This window comes from Sarcophilus harrisii, chromosome 2, assembly GCF_902635505.1.
Source record: "Sarcophilus harrisii chromosome 2, mSarHar1.11, whole genome shotgun sequence".
In the NCBI taxonomy this organism is placed as follows: Eukaryota; Metazoa; Chordata; class Mammalia; order Dasyuromorphia; family Dasyuridae; genus Sarcophilus; species Sarcophilus harrisii.
Window position 1 is genome coordinate 479,958,025 of NC_045427.1, and position 21,700 is coordinate 479,979,724.

Consider the following 21,700-nt stretch of genomic DNA (forward strand, 5'->3'; position numbering starts at 1 on the left):
CTACAGCAAAGCGAAGGCTCGGGAAGGACAAGGGTTCAGGGCCCTCGCGGCGCTCTCTGGCGCTGGATAAAGAACGCCGGCCAGGCAGGGGAAGGAAGCGGACCCAAGGGGGAGCTGGCCTCGCCCCCGGACTAAGCGGGTGGGAAGGTAAGGGCCGGAGGGCGGAGTCCGCGCTGAGATGGGCGGAGTCCGCGCTGAGATGTCCAGAGTCCCACCGCCAGCAGGGGGCGGGGCGGCCGGTCGGAACGGCCGCGTATGGGTATGCGCTTCCGGCCGGAGGCTTTTTTTTTCTGTGCTCAGTGATATCCGCTGGGGGCTGGAGTGGGGGAACGAATCCGGAAGTCAACAACATGTCGAGTCGGCACCAGAACCGGTAAGCCGTGCTAGGGCCTGAGGAGCTGGGGGTCGGGCTAGCTGAAGCCCCTTCCTTCATCCCATAACGCCCCATCTCCTGTGCTTCGCTGGAATCAGGGGGCTCTCCCAGGGACCCCTTCCGCTCCGCCTCCGCCTGCCCCGCAGTCTGTCCCCGGGCTCTCTCCGCCCTGCCTCCTCTGGTGCCCCGTCCGCCCCCTGCCCTGCTCCCGGCGCCCTCATTCCTGCTCTCCCGCCGGGTCCCAGCGCTGCTCCCCCCTCCTTCCCTATCTCTGTTGTGTCCTCTCCTCCCCTCCCCGCCCTCTGCCCCGGCCGGACTCTTGCCCCCCTTTTTCCTTCCTCTTCTTTCCTATCTCCTCACTCTCCGTCCCTCCTCTTGTCCTCCACGCCTTCCATCGCAACGCCTTCCATCGCAACGCCTTCCTTTTCTCTTTCTCCCCATCTAACTTGCGCCGTCCTCCCATTTCCCTTCCCTGATTCCCCGGCATCTCTTATCCATCCCCACCCATTCCTCTTGTAGCGAGTCCTCACTCTCTTAGCTACACCTCCCCCCTTCTATATGTTGTCATTACTTTTCATTGTCTTTTCCCAGGGATTTCTTTTCTAAGGAGTTCTTGCCCTGCATCACCTTCATCTCTAGTTCTCTAAGCCCTGTTCTTTGGGAATTCCTCTTTTGTCACGAGAGAGTCAGAGGCAGCAGGAAGATCAGTTTTTCTAGAGTTCTCTCTTGAGAAGAAGCCACCTTCCATTAATGTAGCAGCTTTGGGGGGAAATCTCTGTATTCGAGGGAAGCCCCGGTCAAGTCAGAACTTCTGACTCGTCAGAGTCAGGGTCCGCGGTCATGCAAGAAAGAATCCATATGCCTTGCTTCCCAGCCTCACCGTTAGAAATGATTCATGCTTCAAATTTATCATTGGCCTTTCCCATCTTGTCTTATGGCACAGCTAGATTGCAAAAATAAATTTGAGTGAAAAAGTGAGCATCATTCAAAAAAGTTATGGGCACAAGTAGACATATTTTAGAGGAAGCATCATAATGGAGCGGAAAGAACACAGGTCTGTAAATTAGGATGCTCAAGTCCTAGACTCTTCTAACTCAAGACTTTAATAAACTTTTTCCACCTTTTCACCCAAGAAATTTTTAAGTGACCCATGTTATGTGAGTATATAAAATAGGTATACAAATCAAACATTTGCTGATAATAAATGATAAAGAAATGTATTTTAAAAAAATTTTGGATATGTATGATTTTACCATTTATTAAAGACAAAAGCAAATTTGCATACTAGTGAGATGTTTATTTTTACATAAAGAATTGAATCTTGAGAAAGAAATATTTAATAACTTTTATCATTGCCAAATTTTTCTCGACCCTTACATTGAGTTACATGAGTTCATATGAGGTTGCAACCTCTAGTTTAAGAAGCTTTCTTCCTGTGTGACCCTAGGCAAGTCACTTAATCCCAATTGCCTCAGGAAAAAAAAAAAAAGGCAGCAGCAGCAGCTTTCTCCTAAACCAGTTTTTAGTATATGATTTTGGGCAAGATCATTTCCCCACTATGGATGTCAGTCTCCTGTGTACAATGAGAGATTTGAACTAGATGATCTAGGAAGTCCTTAACTCTGAGAGTCTTTTATTTTTGGGTCACTTTAATGGCAAGAAAGGTGTTTTTTTTTTTTTTTTTTTTTAAATTGTTACCATATTTAATAAGTAGCTTCCAAAAGTTTCTTTGAGAAAACAACCCTGGAGCAGATGATTGAGGTATGTTGCAGTGAAAAAAATTAAAAATCCAAGTACTTACCTTCAAGAGCTGGAAGTACTTATGGATCTTTTGAATTGGATGTTCCTTTCTTTTAGAATTGCAGATTTCCAGGATGTCCTGAGGGAACCCAAAATTGCCCTGGGAAAGCTTCGGGAACTCAGTTTCAGTGGTAAGGCAATTTTATGTTTTTGGGAATTCCTTAGGAATACAGGCAGGTACAGGGATGTAATTCCCATACCTGGCCTGATCTAAGGTAGTTCTAGAAATAGTCCCCAGAAATATTTACTAGTGTCCTTACAACTGAGTAGGCAGAGACTGATGAACCTGGGCTTTTACACTCAGACCTAGTATAATAACTGTAATTACCATTGTCAGCAGAATTTAAGTCCCCTCCCACGTCTTTTTATCTTTAGAGTTTTGAAGCTATCACTCCATTTTCTGGTGGGAGCTGTCCCACCTAGTATCTCCCACCTAGGAGTCTTGATGTTCTGGGGAACTTTTGGGGTTTAAAGAAGCCTACCCTAATTTTATTCTTAAATATCTTAATCTGATTAGTCCTAGAATCACTTCTATTTTTACCTCATACCTTAGAATCATAAGATTGACTCCCTGAACAAAACCTAAATAAGACTCTGGTTAATGCTGAAATTCCAAGAAGCACTGATTGCATCAATGTTTAACTTGGTTTTAACTGGCACTGTGTACGCTCAGAGAAGAGATAGTTGTTCTTTGACTGGCTTTTAAAAAATATCATTGGTGACATAAATGGTTCTTCTTTATCATATCTCAAGCCCCCCAAATATGTTTTGTTTGTATGTTTTAAATAAAAATGGACAACTAGGTGGTGAAGAAGCTATGGGCTTTGAGTCAGTTAAAATTTAGCTTCAAACATCTTGAGATACTTACTGATTGTGTGGTCCTGAGCCAGTCATCTAACTTCTGTCTGCTTTATTTTCTTCATCTGGGAAATAGGGATCATAGTACTACATGCCTCCCAAGGTAATTGTGGAGATCAAATGACATAATATGTATAAATCACTTAGCATAGTGTCTGGCACATAGTAGATGCTTAATACATATTTGCTTTCTTTCTTAATAATAATACAATGGTTCATTTACATAGCACTTTAAGGTTTATGTATTGATTTACAGATGCTATCTCTTTTGATCCACACAACTGTGCTGTGAGACAGATGCTATTTTTAGTACTCCCATTTACCAGATGAGCTATCCAAATCCCAGTAAGTTAGTGAGTTGCAATAAAACTAATAACTATCTGAGGTAGCCCAGATCTTCTCCAAGTCCATTGCTGTGTTCTTTAAGCCAGTGGTGTCACATAGGGCCACAAGATTATATGTAAAGATGCCTGTGGATGCATATTAATGCAATTTTTTTTAGTATTTTTATTTATTTTGTTAAATATTTCTCAATTTCATTTGAATCTGGTTTACATATACACAGAAATTTTGCAGACTGCATGTATTTGTACTTCTGCTCTAAGCTATGCTGCCTCTCTCTTACTTTTTTAACCTATGCAGGATAAGGGTTCTTTTCTTCCCTCAAATTAAATTGAGATGTTGGGGAATTAATTTATAGTTTGAGTTTCCTTACATACTAATGCGTCTGTAAAATGAAAATCCTTCAGGATCAAGATAGAGGTTTGTCTAACTGTCTATAAATGTGTAAGCTAAAGCATGTAGACATTGAATCTCTAGGGATTTTAGAGAGAGCTTCTTGATTGAGCTATAGCTTCTGATGTTTTGGATAAATTTTATGCAAAGTCAGAAGATATGTTGTCATTTGAGATATATAGTCATTTGAAATGTATAAAACATCTTGTTGGGAAAAGATCTTTTAGGAGTCCACAGATAAACATGTCCCATTGGAATTCAGGACCTATCCTTAGAGAAAAAAATCGAAGCTTCAGAAAGTTTATTGAGCTGTTTATGATGCTGAACCAAGAATATCTTTAATCTTTACCACTGAGTAAATGAGGTCACTGCCTGGTGATGCTAGGGCATAGGGAAATGCCTTCAGCAGAAAGCCTAGCTGCTTCTGGTGTGCATTCAGGAGCCTGTCTTAGAGAGCCCTAAAGGATAAATTAAACCTTTGGCATTATATCTCATGCCATCACTGCCACCACCATGAGTTTAAACCTAGTCCCTTGTGTGCAGTTAGTGCCCTCAAGGCCCTATCCCAAGTGAGTGACTTTGCCTGATGTGTTCCACAGGGATCCCCTGTGAGGGTGGACTGCGCTGCCTTTGCTGGAAGGTGGGTGTTCCTGGGGGCTTGGCTTTAGCTCCCCCTGTGAGTACATGAGCTTCTGCATGGGGTAGCCCTTGTCTAGCTCTCTACTACTGGCCGGGAAGCTTTTGCTGGTGGATATTGGTTTTCTATTCCTCTTTGATACTCTTTCCAGGAGCCCTTTTGGGGCCTGTTCTCTAATTTCTTGTATTAAACTTGTTCATAAAAGGTCACAAAGTAAATATTTCCTTGATTCTTTTTAGACCAGGTGATCCCTTTCAGACAATCAAAAAATAACTTCACTCCAAATTTAATTCTCTTCAATCTGAGAAGTTTCAAGTGACCTTGAGCCTTGAAAGCTCTCATCATTGGAATGTGGGGAGGTGATGTGCATGAGGTTGAAAAAGTCATGGATTTACCTAACGGCTCTGACCCAAGCTAGGAGGAAAAGCCAGACTTTCTGTCTCCAAGCTTTCCTGTAGCCCAACAGAGAATCTTTTAAACAAGGGCTCATGTTATATTTTAGATGTTATAGTGGGAGAAGAGCAAGGATAAGGAATGACTTTGGATAGTGGCAGGAGGGAAGCCACTGAGTAAAAGAGCAATCTTATCCCCATTTTCCTAAGGATACAATCTCTGATCCTATCAGAAATCCTATCAGAAATCTCCCAGCATTTTTTCCCCAGGGCTGCTATTAGGGCAGAATACCAGAACCTCAATCTTTCCCCTTTGTGCAGATTCTTTTGAACTACCTCCCTTTGGAGAGAGCCTTATGGACCTCCATCCTGGCCAAGCAAAGGTGAGTTTCCAAGAGGAATGATTTATTCTCAGTGCAGTTACGGTTTTTTTCCGGAGAAGAAGGTTAGTCTCAGCTAAAGAAAGCCAACACGTTCTCTTTATGCTGAATTGATCAAGAACACTGGGCAAGGTGTGTGTGTAAAGAGGGAGCCAGCCTTGTGCTGCTCACTTATCTCCTCCTTTTAACAGGGAGCTGTATTCCCAGTTCCTGAGAGAAATGATCATTCAGCCTGGCATAGCCAAAGCTAACCTAGGTGTCTCTAGAGAGGATGTCACCTTTGAAGATCATGTGAGTACCAAGGGCCAACTGCTGATATAATTAAAGAAATTGAAGAGTTTGGGGTGGCAGATGTTTACAATCAAGATAGATTCCTCCTTGGTTTCAAGAATCCCTTATGTTCTTCTTTATTTCACTCGCTTCCTCCTTCCCATCTCTTCCAGAACTTAGAAAAGGAGGATGAATGTTGTTTTAATTCATTCTCAGCCTCTGCTTGTCTCTTCATTTCTGTCCTATTATGGTCAAACATTACCTTTAACTGAATGACTTCTGAAGGCAGTCATTGTCCCACTGTTCTTCCAGGACCTTGCTAAATCAGGAGATACTTTTCTCTTGACTTTTGCTCAAATTTAGAGAAGGGCAAGAACTGGAAAGTAATATAACCTGCTTTTTCAGATTAGGTGAGGCTTCCAGCAAACACACGTTCATTCAGCATCTCTGAATGCCAGAGATTGCTAATTGCTGTAGAGGATGCAAAAGACATATAAGCCATAGTTTACAGTCTAGCTGAAGCAAACAAGAGAAGAGAATCCCTTCCTTACATTGCTAGTGAAGTCCCATATAGGAGCTTTAAACTCTGTACTAAGGAAGTTCAAAGAAAGAAGGGCTCACCATGGTGGGGGGGGGGGGGGGGGGGGGGGAGAGGGAAACTTTAGAGAAACATGCTCTTTGAACTGGTTCTTGAAGGAATTAATCAGAGAAAAGAAAGCATCCCAAGTAGGAATGCCCATAGTTTATTTGGAAGACAGTGAGAAAAATATGGCTGAGACTAAAGGTTCAAATAGGAGAGGAGGAAGTGGATAGGTAGATTTTCGCTAAATTGCAGAAGGCCTTGAATGCTAGACTAAGGAGTTTAGATTAATTTCCTGTCTTCTCTTCAGTGGTCATAATATTCTGTCTCTGTAGCTAAGAACATTGGATTTTCCAAGGCTGACCAGATTCAGGATTATAGATGACAAGTTCAGCTGTAATTATTGTCTTTCCCTGCCTTGTTGGGTGTCAGGATCTCTTTGCATTCCTAGATGAGATTGTTGATCCTACCTCTTTTTCCCCCCAGCCACTCAATCCAAACCCTGATAGTCGGTGGAACACCTATTTCAAGGACAATGAGGTGCTGTTGCAGATAGACAAAGATGTCCGGTGAGTGTGGAGCCAGCCAGGCTGGGGAAGTGGGAGGATACCAAGCTGAGGCACTCAAGCCACTTTGGAGTTCTGTGTGGTTGTTTGGCACATTGCTGTTTCCTTCTCCTCTTCCCCAAAAGGCCTATGGTAAGGAGGCCTGAATAGCAGTTTGTGGGGTTTTATTCAGGAAGCTGAAAGCCAAGCTATATTGGTGATAGAACTGGAGAAGAGAGATCCTGGAGGCTGATTGTCTGTGGTATTAGGACTTAGCACTCCTGGGTTGGATTCAAACCCCTTTCACTATCTCAATTTCTTTCATTTGGCAAAGATTTATTGATGTTTCTGTCTTCTTCTCCTCTGCTTTAGGAGGCTATGCCCAGACATATCCTTTTTCCAGAGACCTACAGATTACCCCTGCCTCCTTATCCTAGACCCTCAGAATGAATTTGAAACCCTCCGCAAGCGGGTGGAACAGACCACATTGAAATCTCAGACAGTGGCAAAAAATCGGAGTGGAGTCACCAATGTGAGAGCCAGGTTGGGAGGGATGAGAACCCTCATAAAACCATTCTTTTCTCTGACATCCTCCCTCTTCTTGCTACCCTTGGAGTATTAGCCATTCCAAGCTGTTTGGGATAGTCTGCTCTTGCTCTCAGTGATTGTTTTTAAGTGGTTTAGAGCTGTCATAACTGTTTTTTAATTATTATTATTATTATTATACCTTTTTATTTACAAAATATATGCATGGATAATTTTTCAACATTGACCCTTGCAAAACCTTCTCTTCCAACTTTTCCCCTCCTTCCCCCCCATCCCCTCCCCTAGAGAACTATCATAACTATTAATGAGAGCTGGCTACAAAATAAGTTTACAGTATATTTATTTATTTATTTTTTATACTAAAGTTGTTTTAAATTTTTTCCCTTGTAAACAAAATTACTTTTGTTAAGGTAATTATGAAACACAGTCACTTATGGAGGATAAACATTGTTGCCTAACAAGACAACAATATGCACTACTTTTAATACAGTAAACAAAGTTTTATTACATTTTGGTTACCTTTTTCAGGCACACATATTTACACATATTTCATCCAGAAGGTTTAGAAAAAAAGGACTAGGTAACAATATATAGTCAACTCTGATTATGGGTAGATTACAATATGTTTTTTAAGAAACTACTTCTATTACCAAACAAATGAGCATTTCAGGGGACTAAGTAATAGCTGACTATACAGCTGTTCATATGATGCTCCAGCATTTTCAAACATTTTTTGTAGCCTGAGGCAAGCTTCATGAAAGAGGTAAAATATTGAATTCTTAAGTTTGGTTTGCTGGACTTATATATATATATATTTTAATAGTAGCACTGAACTTCTGCCTTCTATGCCAGATTTTATGATTGAAAATATTTTCTTTATAAGCATCACTAAGTTAGTGTTTAATTTCTGCAGTTGAATTTTTTTTTAACTTAAAAAATCAAATCGTCAGCCATACTTTTCTGACAACCATGTGTCTAAAAGAGCAGCAATTGGTGTATGTGTGTATATTTTTGTCATTGGTAGTTACAGATAATCGTATGTGAACAAGAGCATTTGGTGAGAAAAAGAAACATTTAGACATTTTTAATGGGCTTATGCCAAATCTTAGAAAATTCTAACATAAGGGTGCCATAAATGTCTAGCAAAATATTGTTTGACCCAGGAAAGTATGTCACTGAAGGAAATAACGCTGTAAACTTAATACTGCTGGTTTTCTGATGGCAGAAAGGAAATCATTGGTTTTGCATTCAGAGATCTCTTGATAGTTATTTGAGGGGTATCTCTTGCCATTGGCTGTCAACTCAGTTTCTATTTCATCAAGGCCTTTCAGTTTTACAAGACATAGCATTAATGAAGAAACTAGTGAAATATTTGGTAAGGACATTACTTTTCTCTTAGCCTTCTTGGCTTTCCTTGATGCAATGCATTGTTTTTTGCAATGGTGTCAAACTATATGGAGGATTTTTGCAGAGGCATATTGGCTTAGTTCTAAAATGTAATTTTATATATGCTTTATTGTATATTTTTTTAATCTTGTCAAATATTTCCCAATTACATTTTAATTTGGTTTGACCTATCTGGGGCAGTGTTGTCTCCAGCTTTATGTGACCCACATGCTTCCTGTTTGACATTTCTGCTCTAAACTATGTATTCCTTCAGCATATATAGTAGTCCTCCTTTGGTAGGAGAATAGGACGTGGGGTTCTAGAAGGTCTTCTTTAATATGGAGTGTCTTCCTCTACAGATGAGCTCACCTCATAAGAGCCCAGCCCCAAATTCACTAAGTGAGTATGAAGTGCTGCCCAATGGCTGTGAAGCTCACTGGGAAGTGGTGGAGCGAATTCTGTTCATCTATGCCAAGCTGAACCCGGGCATTGCTTACGTCCAGGGCATGAATGAAATTGTGGGCCCTCTCTACTACACTTTTGCCACTGATCCCAATAGTGAATGGAAAGGTGAGAGACTCAATGCTGACCCATCACAATCAGGTTCCTGCTTTTGCTATAAGACCTCCTCTTACCCAATTTCCATTTCCTTTCAGAAGAATGGGGAAATCAAATGAAAAATCAAGAAACATCATGGGGAGGCATTATTGCATAGAAAGAGCTTTAAACCTAGGAATCAGGAGGACTTGGATTCTAATCCTGCTTGGCCAGTACCTATAACTTTGTCTTTCTCAATTTCTTCTTCTGTCACATAAGAATCAGGAGGTCATTGTTGGAAGGGATCCCAGACCAATGGGTTCATTATAATGCTGATCAGAGCCTAAAGATCAATGAGATGAAATTATCTTTCTTCAGTTCTGTGGCTCATTATTGATGGATAAACTGGAGCAAGAGCCCTGGTCTCATTTTCTTGCACTATTAGCTCATTAGTGCTCATTTCCTTGCACTATTAGCGGTCTCTGCCCATTTTGCCTGTCAGCATTGTTTTACATAGCAGATGCCCAATCATTGCTGATTCTATTGAAGTATTGTGAAGATCAAGGGAAATAAAATATATTCATTTAGCAAATATTTATGATATGTCTTCTCTGGGTGATAGAAGTATAAATCAGGCATACTCTCAGTAGTAGCTTACTTGACAAATAGATATAGTGCCAATTAGTCCCAAAGAACTAAATATTTGTAAAATTGCTTTGAAAATTTCAAAGTTGCTATACTAATGTAAGGTGCTATTATTATTACTATGTTTGGGATGTTTGATGTTAGGTAAAATAAGGGATGCAGAGAGAGAGAGAGAAGCTCTTAGCTTCAAAGAGCTTAGTTTAAGGAAGAGAAAACCTACATGTGAAACATTTAAATAAGAATAATAGTCTTAAAAACACACCAGGAAAAACCACACAGTTAAAAACGTTAAATGGTACACAATCATTTCCTTTGATCATTATAGGATATGGTTAGGCATGTAGAGGAGTATAGGATCCCTATAGTTTGGGATGGTCAAGAAAGGTTTCACAGAGCAAGGATTTAAGAGAGGCCCCAAAGGATGGGTAAGGTTTGTCTTGGCAGAGCAGAGGAAGAGGAAAGAATTGTAGGTGGGTGCCCCAGACCGACTGGAGGAATTTGGTGGGGAAGAAGTATAACTGCTTCCTTGCTCTTTCTCTGTGCCGGTTGAAGCCCCCAGCCCCAGCCCCTCGGGTCTCTTCCAGAACATGCTGAGGCAGATACATTTTTCTGCTTCACCAACCTGATGTCTGAGATCCGGGACAACTTCATCAAGAGCCTGGATGACTCCCAGTGTGGCATCACCTACAAGATGGAAAAGGTGTACTCCACCTTGAAGGAAAAGGATGTGGAGCTCTACTTGAAGCTGGTGAGGAAGGCTCTCAGGTTATTTGATCCTGTTCCTGCTATTATCAGTATTGATCTACATGTTAGCTGGTGATTGAGTGAGAGCTTGGAATTTTAGGGCTTCTAGTTGTTTTTTCCTAAACCAAGTCTTAACTGGAATTTATCCTTCTTTTAGCTGCCAAAGTGAGTCTCCTGAAGTTACTTTCTACTCATAAACTCTAGTGGTTCCCAGTTGCCTCCAGAAACAAATATGATATTCTCTACTATTTCAACCTTGGTTTTCCTTGATGCACTCACAAAATGGCTCTTTCCTACTTTTATTCTTCTACCTTTTCTTCCTACTAGTCTTTTTATGCTTCATTCTTCTCCAGTTATTCTATAATCTAGTGACATTGGCTTTCTTGCTATTTTTACATGTAACATTTAATTGCACAAATCTTGGTTTTTCCATTGACTACCACCAGGCCTGAAATGCTCTTTTTGTGTCATTGCTATCCACTGGCTTCCTTTAAATTGAATTCAAATCCCACTTTTGCATCCTTTTGCCTGTCTTCCTTTTCTTCTTCCTTCTCTTTCTCCTTACCTCTCCCTTTCCCATGGAATTGCTTTCTATCTATCCTGCACATATCTTGTATTTATATAATTTTTTGCTTGCTATCTTCTCCAATACAGTATGAGCTCCTTGAGGACTGGGGTTTTTTTTGCCTTTCTTTGTGCTGCCAGTGCTTAGTATCACGTGTGATACATACTACATGCTTAAATATTTGTTGACTGGTTGATTTTTTTTTTTGTTCCTTCCCAGCAACAGTTCTGGTAAGAGGTATGTTGAGAGAAATGTTGATTTAAAATATGACATGCAAATGGATGCTTTGTTGAGAACTTGCTTAAACAAACCCTTGATTGGAAAAGGATATTGGAAATACCATTTGCTCAGTGATTGCTGTCCTAACCCCAAACTACTTTCACCTAACCCACAGCAAGAGCAAAACATCAAGCCACAATTCTTTGCTTTCCGATGGCTGACTCTGCTGCTGTCCCAGGAGTTCCTGCTTCCTGATGTCATCCGCATCTGGGATACCCTCTTTGCTGATGATAACCGATTTGACTTCCTTCTCCTTGTCTGTTGCGCCATGTTGGTGTGAGTCTCCTGTGAATCAGGAATGCCCTCCCTCAGCTGGACAGTCTCTGGGATGCCATGGGATGGGGACTGGGAGGAATGCCAGTAGAAGGAAGAAATAACTCTCTTATTTGGCCGGAATGGGTTTTTTTTTGATCGAGAAAACACTGAACTGATTTGACATTGGTGTTCTTTGGGGAAAGCATTCCATTAAACTCCTCACTGATGGTGGAAGGAAAAAAATTATTGGTCAAGCAGGATCCTTTCTCAGGGTCTTGGCTCTTAGTGATAGGTATCTATAGTCCATGTATTCCTTTTTTGAAATTTGAAGGTTCAAGTTGTGTTGGAACTTGTTTTCTTTAGATTGATCCGGGAGCAGTTATTGGGAGGAGACTTCACCTTGAACATGAGGCTGCTTCAGGTAAGGATCTGAGGAAATCCAGGCTGGGAAGAATGTGATAGGACCCACAACTGTTGTTGAACTGTTCCTTCTAAGGAGACCTGTCAGGGAGGATATTGATAGGGAGACTCGGGTGACCCAGAGAACTTTTGCCCTTTGAAGATTAATAAGAACAGTTTCTGTGAGAGCTACTATAGGTGAGCGAGGGAGGAAGAGTTGGTTAATCAACAAATATGTATTAACCACCTACTCTGTGCTAGGCATTAGGTTACCAAGTACTAAGAATGAAACATTCCCTTCTCACAAAGAGCTTACATTTGCGTGGAAGAGACAACTGGTACACATGCAAATACATACAACATAATAATAAATTGAGTCAGCTCTCTGGTACAATGGATAGAGTACCATCCCTGGAGTCAGTAGGAACTGAGTTCAAATGTGGTCTCAGATACTTGATACTTACTAGCTGGGTAATCATGAGCAAATTACTTAATCCCAATTGCCTGGAGTAGGGATGGAAATACTAACAGGTTAAATACTAGGTAGTTTGGAAAGGGAGGGTACAGATTAACAGAGGCCTTATACAGAAGATTTCATTTGATTTTTAAAGAAAGAGGGATTCTGTGAGATGGAGGTAACGAAAAAGCATATTTCGGCAGGCATTGAGTGAGAAAGGGAAGTGTCATATGACAAGAATAGAGTGAAGGCTTGTTTGTCTAGTTTTCAAAGTACATGAGAGCAAGTGATGTCCAAAAGGGTGGGAAAGATAGACCTGAGTGTATATTTTATGCCCAGAGGCAGAAGGGAGCTACTCGAACTGAGTAAAAGAGGTACATGGTCATATCAGTACTTAAGGAAGTGGTATAGGATGGACCAGAAGTTGGAGATAGCCAATGAGGTAGGAAGGTATTTCAATAAATCAGGCAAGAGGTGATATAGGCCTAAACTAAGGGGTGTGTGAGTGGAGAGAAGAGATAGCGAAAGCCATGTGAGCCGATGCAGTTCCTTAGAAAGTGTTTAGACGAGAAGCAGACTTAGATAGAATCTTAGGGAACGTCCAAAGTGAAGGGGTCAAATGTGAAAACTGAGAAGGAAAAACCAGATAGGTAAGAAGAGAAAGAAATATTAAAAACAAACAAACAAACCTTGGAGATGGGAGTCTTTTAGAGGAGAGGGTAGGCAGCGGTGTTACATATAGCCAAGAGACGAAAAAGAAGGAAAACTAAAAGGTTGAAGATTTGAGAGGGAGAGAAAGAGTTCCAGAATGACAGAAATTGTAACTTGTTGGAGAAGATGGGAAGGAATGTGATCAAGAACAATAAGCAGAGTGTTGGCAATGTCAAGAGGTTTTGAGATGAAGAGAATGGGAGAAGAGAGCTCATGTTGAATGGTCTCAAGTTTTCTCAATTAAATAGGAGGCAAAGTCCTCACCTGCTAGGGAGGGAAGAATTAGGAACTTGATAAGGAAAGAGGCTTGATGTAGCTTCTGTAGATAGATGTCAGCTGGAGAGAAAAAAAGGACTGCCTTACTGCAGTGAGGGTCTAGTTTATTGGCTAACATGAATTTTTTTTAATATTATTATTTTTTTTTATTATAGTTTTTTATTGATTGATCATATGCATGGGTAGTTTTTCAGCATTGACCTTTGCAAACACTTCTGTTCCAACTTTTCCCTTCCTTCCTTCCACCCCTTCCCCTAGATGGGCAGTCTCATACACTAACATGAATTTTTAATGTATGGTAGAACAGTTGTGATACTTCCTCCAGTTTCATTTAATTCAATTAAATTAATTAAGGAAGTGGATGGTGGGAGTAACCTAACAATGAGGATCAAGATGGGTAAAGCATAGGGAGAGGTAGAATCATAAGTTAAGGTCAGAAAGGAAATGTCAGAATTTCCAATAAGGGAAGTAGAGACTGACCTAGAGGTAGATATATAACAGCCTCTATAATAGCTAGCATTTATGTAGCATTTTAAGATTTTCTAAATGCTTTTCATGTATTGTCTCATTTGATTTTCATAACAACCTTGGGAGAGATAGGTGCTATTATTATAACCATTTTACAGATAAGGAGTCTGAGGTTGAAAAGGTGAAATTTCTTAGCCAGGATTACACAGCACAATACACCTGAGACAGGCTATGAACTTGGGTAGATCTTCTAGACTCTAAACTCAGGTTTCTAGCCACGGTACCATTTAATATGGATTGTGTGGAAGATTTTGATTGAGTAGATTTCAGAGGAGTATAGGTTACTGATTGAAGGCAAAAGGAATAAAAGGAAAATAAATGTGATGGCATGTGGTTTACCTAAGGTTGCACAGCTAATTAATAGTGACAATATGGGACTTTAAATGAGGTGTGTGTGCCCCTTAATACAGTGTTTCTTCTTTGGGAGTCTTTTACCAATTACAGTGTCCTGGTTCGTGGATTCATACTTACTGCTGTGATATCTACTTTGCTCCTGGAAACAAGACTGTCTGCTTTCATATTCTGTTGCCACTACACATATTTTTATGTAGGGATTTCTGATCCCCTTAAATTCTAGACCATTGTTTTCTAAAATCAGTCAACAAACATTCATTTTTATAGTATTTCATTTTCCCAAATAAATACAAAGATAGTTTTCAACATTCACCTTTGCAAAATCTGGTGTTCCAAATTTTTCTTCCTCTCTCCCTTACCCCTTTCCCTTTCTTCTGTCCCCAAGACAGCAAACAATCCGATATGGGTTAAACTTGTGCCATTCTTCTAAACATATTTCCATATTCATCATGCTGTACAATAAAAATCAGCTCAAAAGATAAAAATAAAACAGGAGAAAGGAAAAAGAGCAAACAAAAAACAACAAAAAGGTGAAATTACTTTCCATCTTAAGTCACAATAAATATTTATTGACTACAAAGTGCCAGGTATAGGGGCAGCTAGGTATCGAAGTGGATAAGAGTGCCAGGCCTGAGGTCAGGAACACTTGTCTTCTTGAATTCAAGTCTGGCCTCAGACACTTAGCAGCAATGGGATCCTGGGCAAGTCACTTAACCCTGTTTGTCTCAGTTTCCTCATCTGTAAAATGAGCTGGAAAGAAAATGGCAATCCAGTGTCTTTGCAAATGGGGTTAGGAAGAGGAGAGACATAACTGAAACAACTGAACAACAAACTTTGCAAGTAGTGTGCTAAATGCTATTAAAAAAAAAAAAAAAAGCAAAATCAGTCTCTGTCCTCAAGGAGCTTACAATTTAAAAAGGGAGGCAACATGGAAACAAATAGATAAAAGCAAAGTATATACAGGAAAAATAGATGAGGTGGAAGGCACTGGTTGATATAGGAAAAGATGGAAAGACTTGTACTTAGGAAGATCTATCCACTTTCAGAGAAACGAGAAAATAAGTGTAGTATGGTCTTAGATATGTATGAGTATTTGTATGTTTGTCTTTAGATAACTGTGTGTATGTATAGATATTCAAGAATAGTTAAAGCCTTTAAGGTGGTAAGGGTAAGGAGGTGGAAAAAGTAAAAGTAAAAGTGCACAGCAGAGAACAAGAAAGGAAAAAGCAGGACAGCTTTGCAAACAATGTGCATTATCTATTATATTATTATATAGGTTTTCTTGAAATGGAAATTTATTGTTTTATGTTGAAAATTTATGATCTGCTGTGTACATGGCAATGTTTTTTTTTTCTTTTTTGTATTTAGTATAAAATAAATAATGGCAGAGTAGATGACAAGAAGATAGTAATGGCTAACATTCATGTAAGTAAGCACTTTAAATTTTGCAAAGTGCTGTATGTGTATTATTTCACTTGATCTTCACAACGCTCCTAGGAGATGGGTGCTATTATTATCCTCAATTTACAGATAAGTAAACTGAGGTTGAGACATGTTAAGGAACTTGCTCAAGATTGAATGAACAAAACATTAATCACCGGGCTATGTGTCAAGCTTTGGGGATACAAATAGAAAAGGCAAGGAAATCCCTGTTTTTAAGGAGTTCATAGTCATAATTTAGGGAAATAGCATGCTAAAGAAAATTCAGCTACCAGTTGACTAGAAAGACCTGAAAGGTCTAAGGATCGAATGACAGAGCCCAGAAGTCCTCAGGTTATATGAGCAAGTCCAAGATATTCAGGAACTGCAGATTTTAGGGGCAAGGTAGATGGTAAGGCCTGGTGCTTTCATCAAAAGAGAAAGCATTTATTAAGTACCTATTATATCCCAAGTATTGTGTTAAGTGCTTTACAAATATTATCTCATTGAATTATGTAGTATCCTGGAAAAGGAAGTGGGGCAGGGTGTTCTAGAAGTAGAAGTGGGTTTTCCCTATTTTGGCCCGTTCCCCCATCCCATTATGGGTTCTGTGATTAGTTTAAGGATGGGCAGAGTGGGAACCCTCTGTGGTAATTGTGATGATGGTATCTGTTCTTCTCTAGGTGGGTGACCTTCCCAGTGATAAGTGTCTGAAGCAAATTTTCTGTCTCCAACTACAATTCTCTATTACCTTGTCAGACTGCTAATACATTCTCAAATATGGATGACCAATGATAGATTGGCAGATGTCCAAAAACAGTACCATAGACAAGCATTGTTAAATCAGTTACTTGGGTTATATCCTTTTTTCTATTTTTTTTGAATATGGCCAGATATTTTTCTCTTCTCCCCATAACTTTTTAAACATTTTTTGATTTTGAGTAGACTCTTTTTCCTTACCCTTTTTGAAGGAGGGGCCTTTTTTTTATACTATAGTTCATTATTTGGTGCACTGTACATGCTGTACCTATATTAGTATATACATACTAAACAAACAGGGCTCATTTGAAACCACAGAAAAAATGGAAATCAGATCAGAGAGTATAGTGCCAGATTGACTGTTGGAAAAGAGGCTATGGTCATGCTCATTTACATTATAGAAGAAACATAAAATCTTGATGTCAGAGGAAATCAGCTTTGGCATCTGTTGAATGGAGGTGCAAAGAGTCCATTTAGTGTGAAATTCAACTGGATGAGTTATCTAAAGAAGCTGGTGCTCATCTAAATCGTATGTTGCATTTTATAAAAGTCTTTATTAGTATTTCTCATCTTAGCAGCAGTTTCCTCCAGCCCCTGAATCTTTTGTTGATGATAAGGATTACATCCATGTAGAAACCTCTGTTGTTTTCATCCTTCTCCAGGATTACCCCATCACAGATGTTCATCATATCCTACAAAAAGCCAAGGAGCTCCAGGACTCGAAGTAGGTCGGTAGCAGAGAGGCTCAGGACTCCAACTACTTAAGGAAAGACCCTATGGTCAGGGCTGAGTCTGTGTCAGCCCTTGGAGACTACCAGAAGGCTCTGCTTTGCCTGGAGCTATTGGAGCAGTAGTACAGTTCAAGCTGATTGAATACCCTGCTCTAAGTATCATTCATCCACATGACCCAATCAGCACCTCTGCAGCAGCCCCATTCTTTTATAATTTTTATTTTCTTAGTTTGACTCTTCATTATCTGTCTATTTCCTTGTCAATCTCCCTACCCTCAACACACTCCACATCTTATCAGTGATTTCTTCCCTGCTATTTCAAGATTGGAGCCAGCCAGGCTTACTTTCTTTAGGAGGATTCTGTTAGATTACTGGGCTGTGTGGAGGTTGACAAGGGTCCTTTCATGTCTCTACCTCCCTATTTTTCCCTTGGTCCTGCTGCTGGGGATCATAATTATTGCTTTTCCTGCTTTTGGGGATGCCTCACCTTCTATCTTGGGAATGGGTGGGGAAGTAAAGAACTGTCCAGAGGCCCTTCATTCCTCCTCTTAGCAGGGATTTTGAAAACATCTCCTCTGAGAAAGCAACACTAGAGAATCACCAAGAGGCTGATTATGAGGAACTTTTTTATGCTCTTGTTGTTTCTCTCTTCCTTCTCTTTCATTCTTCTCTTTTGCTTTATTTTATTTCCCCTACCAATATGATCAAATGAATTAGATGAATAGAATCACCAGATAGTGAATCATGTGATGACACTAAAAACCCATTTTCAGGAAGCCCAGGACAATGTCAGTATGCAGTCAGTATGACTAGACAGGTTTAGGAGCTTGGAAGTCTCTTCTACCCTAAAGTCCCTCACCTTCAAACCTCTGCCCACCTTTTTTGGCAGGTATAAAGTGTTTTCTGAATTTGGCAGGCCTAGGATTCCTCACTGCCCAGTTAAAGATCTCTGTCTTTGAGATCAAGATAGCTAAGTTTTGTCCTATGGATGTTTTGAGCCTGTTACCAACTAGAAAACCTTTGTTGCTTCTCTTCCGTTACTAGTTCTTGTCGTTAGCACCCTAACATGGTACCACTTGTCTGGAAAGGGCTCGAGGACCATGGAAAGCAGTGTATCTCATTTCTTCAGTTCAAATCCAGGGTTTTAACTGGAAATGAAAAGTTCTTAATAGGAAAATGGCTTAGAATTATTAGCTTATACTATTGGGAATAAGAGTTAGATAATGAGGAAACTGGAATCAGTAGACTGTTCCCACTGGGATCAGTTGCTGACTTCAGTCAATTGCTCATAGGCACTTACTGTATTTACATTGGAGTTTATCTCCAAAGTGATTTCCTGATGCTAATGCTAAGGACTGAGGAGCCTGAAGGTGCTAGTACAGAGAAATCTGTTTACTTAGGGAATAAGCCAGCTCTGTTGGCATAGACACCAAAGCAGGTCACTCTTAGAAGGCTTTGCTGGTCAGCTAGCTCTAGTTTGACCCCTTTGGAAGCCACTTCTCCTCTTGCAGTGGGTGAATGTGTGACTTACTTTTGTCCAAAAGCATGTTATTTCTCTTTGGAGTTTGTATGTATGATGTTAGACAATAGAAAGAAAAAGGTATTAATATGGAGAAGGTACTAAATTTTGTTGTTTTTTTTCCCCCTTTCTTTTATCACATGCTATCCAGCAGGACCAGGGTCTTTTGAGTCTGACTTTCCAGGCTTTCTCCCCATTGTGTGCCTCCACAGGTGTTTCTCAAGCTCGAATTCTGCCATATTCCTGATAAGAAGACAGTTACTTTTGCTGGTCCCCATTGGTCCAGGGTCCTCATTCTGTTTCTACCAGGGTCTTCTTGATAAGCTTCTTAATTCTGCTTTGCCCTTCTAGCTCTATCGGTATCTGGGAGACTACTAAAACTTCATTATTTATTGCAAATGAGTAGGTTTGGTCATGGAATTGAATGTATGACCCTTATGACTTGTCAGAGTTCCCAGAAGATCCTAGCACTTCTCTTTCCCTGTTTTATTTTTGTAGCAGTCTGATTACAGTTTCTGATGGTCTCTGCCACTTTTGTAATCTTGATTCTGAAAGGAGAGGAAAAAAATAGATGATTTCCTTCCTTTTGGACTTCCCACCTCACGGTACTTGTCCAGATAGTATCCTGGATCATTCCTTGTAATTACTTCTGATTGGAGCTCTGGAGTCTCTGGTATTCTTAAGGCAGTAAGAAGGCAACTTGAACATAAACAGCTTGTAGAAGATATTCTCCATTTCCCACCCTATCATCAAGTTCTATCGGCTGTCCTAGAGAATTTCAAGGGATAAGGCACGCACTTGAAGTACTTTGGAGCAGTTAGAACTTTCTTCCCATTTACTGGGTTAGAAGAAAATTATTCTGTCACTAATTTTCCTCTTGGATGACCCTCTATAAAACTCTGAAGAAAGGAGGAAGGAAACTGAGTCATGTTTTCTAAATCTGACCCTCTTAAGATTGTCCACCAGCTTTTCTCATGGAGTATTAGAGCAGGTGGTCCCTTCTCTGGTTTTTCTTTTTCCTCTTCCAAGGACCCTAGACTGGAAAAATATTCTGTTTTACCTTACTATATCAGGATTGTACCTCAATATTTTTATGGCCTGAAAACTTTGGCTCAGGGGTCCAGCCAAGACTGCCCAGATATGCTCAGACACATTCCCTTCTTGCCTTCTCCAGGCCTATGCTGTGCGATATATATATATATGTATAGTCCTCTAACAAAATGATCCCGCCAAAAGCCTATCACCACTCTACTGCCCTCACCTTTCTTGCCCATAAAAGTAAGACTGGGAATATAAAGAAGATGTTGTGTTAGCAATGAGTCAAACTGACAGGTTTAAATTGGGAAGTGTCCAAACCTTTGGTCTTATTTGTTGCATATCTTCCTTCCCTTTGATTAATCCTTCAGATTCAAATTGTAGACTCATGAAAATGGTCAAGTCTACAGACCCGAGTCCTAAGTCAAGGGTCTCCTATAAAGACTGGTACCTATAGCATTGGGTGGCTAGAGGCAAGCCTTTCTATTGGAGAAATTCCTCAAGAACTGGACCTAAGGCCCTAGCCCACACATAAAACTTTTTCCAATTTTGTGTGTGTGTGTGTGTGTTTATGTTTATGATATCCAGTACACTTTTCTTTGGATTGCTCAGAATGTCTTTTCTTTTAAATTTTTTGTTTGTTAATCAGTGCTGTTCATGACAACTTGTCTTAATAAATCATGTGTCTTTGCTTTGCAACAGATCCATTGGGTGTGATTGAATTGTACTAAAACAGTTCTGTAATGGGAGAAGATCTTGTGATGAGGTCAGAGAACTATTGTGAAAAAGACTGGTAGTATCAAAATTCTTTGTAATATTAAGAGATGTCTCAAACTTCAGGATTATCTAGTTCACCCATTCTCCTATCTCCCCTTTTTTTCCCCAAGGTCCAAAGAGAAGCAAAGCCTTCAGAACTAGTATGTTCACTGGTGCTAATTCTGGCCTGACATAACTGTTGGTTCTCTCTACTGAGAGCCCATATTTAAAACAAAATGACTGAAAATCAAGCAGAGCTAACGACTTTTAATTTTTGCCTCAGAATAAGCATTAGTCAGCAGAATTTGCAAATCCTCAGATTTTTAAGACATGGGATTTTTTCCCCCACTTAACAATATTTCTCCTCCCTCTCCCAGTTACATGTAAAGATAGTTTTCAACATTCATCTTTGTAAGATTTTTGAGCTCCAGATTTTGCCTTCCCTTTCCCCTTTTCCAAGACAGCCAGCAATCTGATATAGGTTATATTTGTATAATCATGTTAAACATTTCCACATTAATCCTTTTATGAAAGCAGACCCATAACAAAAAGGAAGAATTATGAGAAAGAAAAAAACAAAAAAATTAGTATGCTTCGTTTTGCATTCAGACTCCAAATTCCATTCTCTGGTTGTCAGCATTTTCCATCAGGAATCTCTTGGAATTGTCTTGGATCACTATAATGTTGAGAAAAGCTAAGTTTATCATAGTTGATCATCACATAATGTTGTTGTTAACTGTGTACAATGTTCTGGTTCTGCTCACTCAATCAACATCAGTTCATTTAAGATTTTTCTGAAATCCACCTCATCATTTGTTATAACAGTGTACCATTACATTCATACACCACAATTTGTTCAGCCATTCTCCAATCGATGAGTATCCCCACAATTTACAATTCTCTGCCACCACAAAAAAAGAGCTGCTGTAACTACTTTCATACATGTAGGTTCTTTTTCCTTTTTAATGATCTTTGGGGAATTTTAAAAGGGACTTTGCCTAAAAGGCAACAGCTTCAAAATGTATTACCTATTTTTAGGATTCACAACTAGTGGACCAATGGATTAATAGAAGTGCAGTGATCAAAGTACAATTGTAGTTATATTGAGCTTGGCTCCTTTCCATTGGGGTTACTTTTAGTAAACTGGTAAAATGTAGGGGCTTGTGAAGGCTGGAGTTGGAAATAACAGGACCTTAATGTGTTACATTTATGAGTATCCTTTTGTTCTG

At 39.9% G+C, this 21,700-nt stretch overlaps 1 protein-coding gene across 1 annotated transcript; it reads left to right on the forward strand.

The window, feature by feature from the left end:
- The first annotated feature begins 268 nt into the window (after positions 1-268).
- On the forward strand, positions 269-20,418 carry TBC1D13 (TBC1 domain family member 13). The gene is made up of 12 exons (XM_003757327.4): positions 269-373; positions 2,231-2,304; positions 4,366-4,406; positions 5,117-5,178; positions 5,367-5,466; positions 6,512-6,594; positions 6,943-7,102; positions 8,862-9,072; positions 10,269-10,432; positions 11,388-11,548; positions 11,891-11,948; positions 17,093-20,418. The coding sequence occupies exons 1-12, from the start codon at positions 351-353 to the stop codon at positions 17,156-17,158; spliced, it is 1,203 nt and encodes a 400-aa protein (XP_003757375.1). The 5' UTR covers positions 269-350; the 3' UTR covers positions 17,159-20,418.
- The last annotated feature ends 1,282 nt before the right edge of the window (positions 20,419-21,700 follow it).

Coding starts and splice junctions, on each gene's coding strand:
- TBC1D13 (XM_003757327.4), top strand. CDS start 351: ATGTCGAGTCGGCACCAGAACCG. Junction 7,103..8,861: donor ATCGGAGTGGAGTCACCAAT/GTGAGAGCCAGG, acceptor CTTCCTCTACAG/ATGAGCTCACCTCATAAGAG. Junction 11,949..17,092: donor TGAACATGAGGCTGCTTCAG/GTAAGGATCTGA, acceptor ATCCTTCTCCAG/GATTACCCCATCACAGATGT.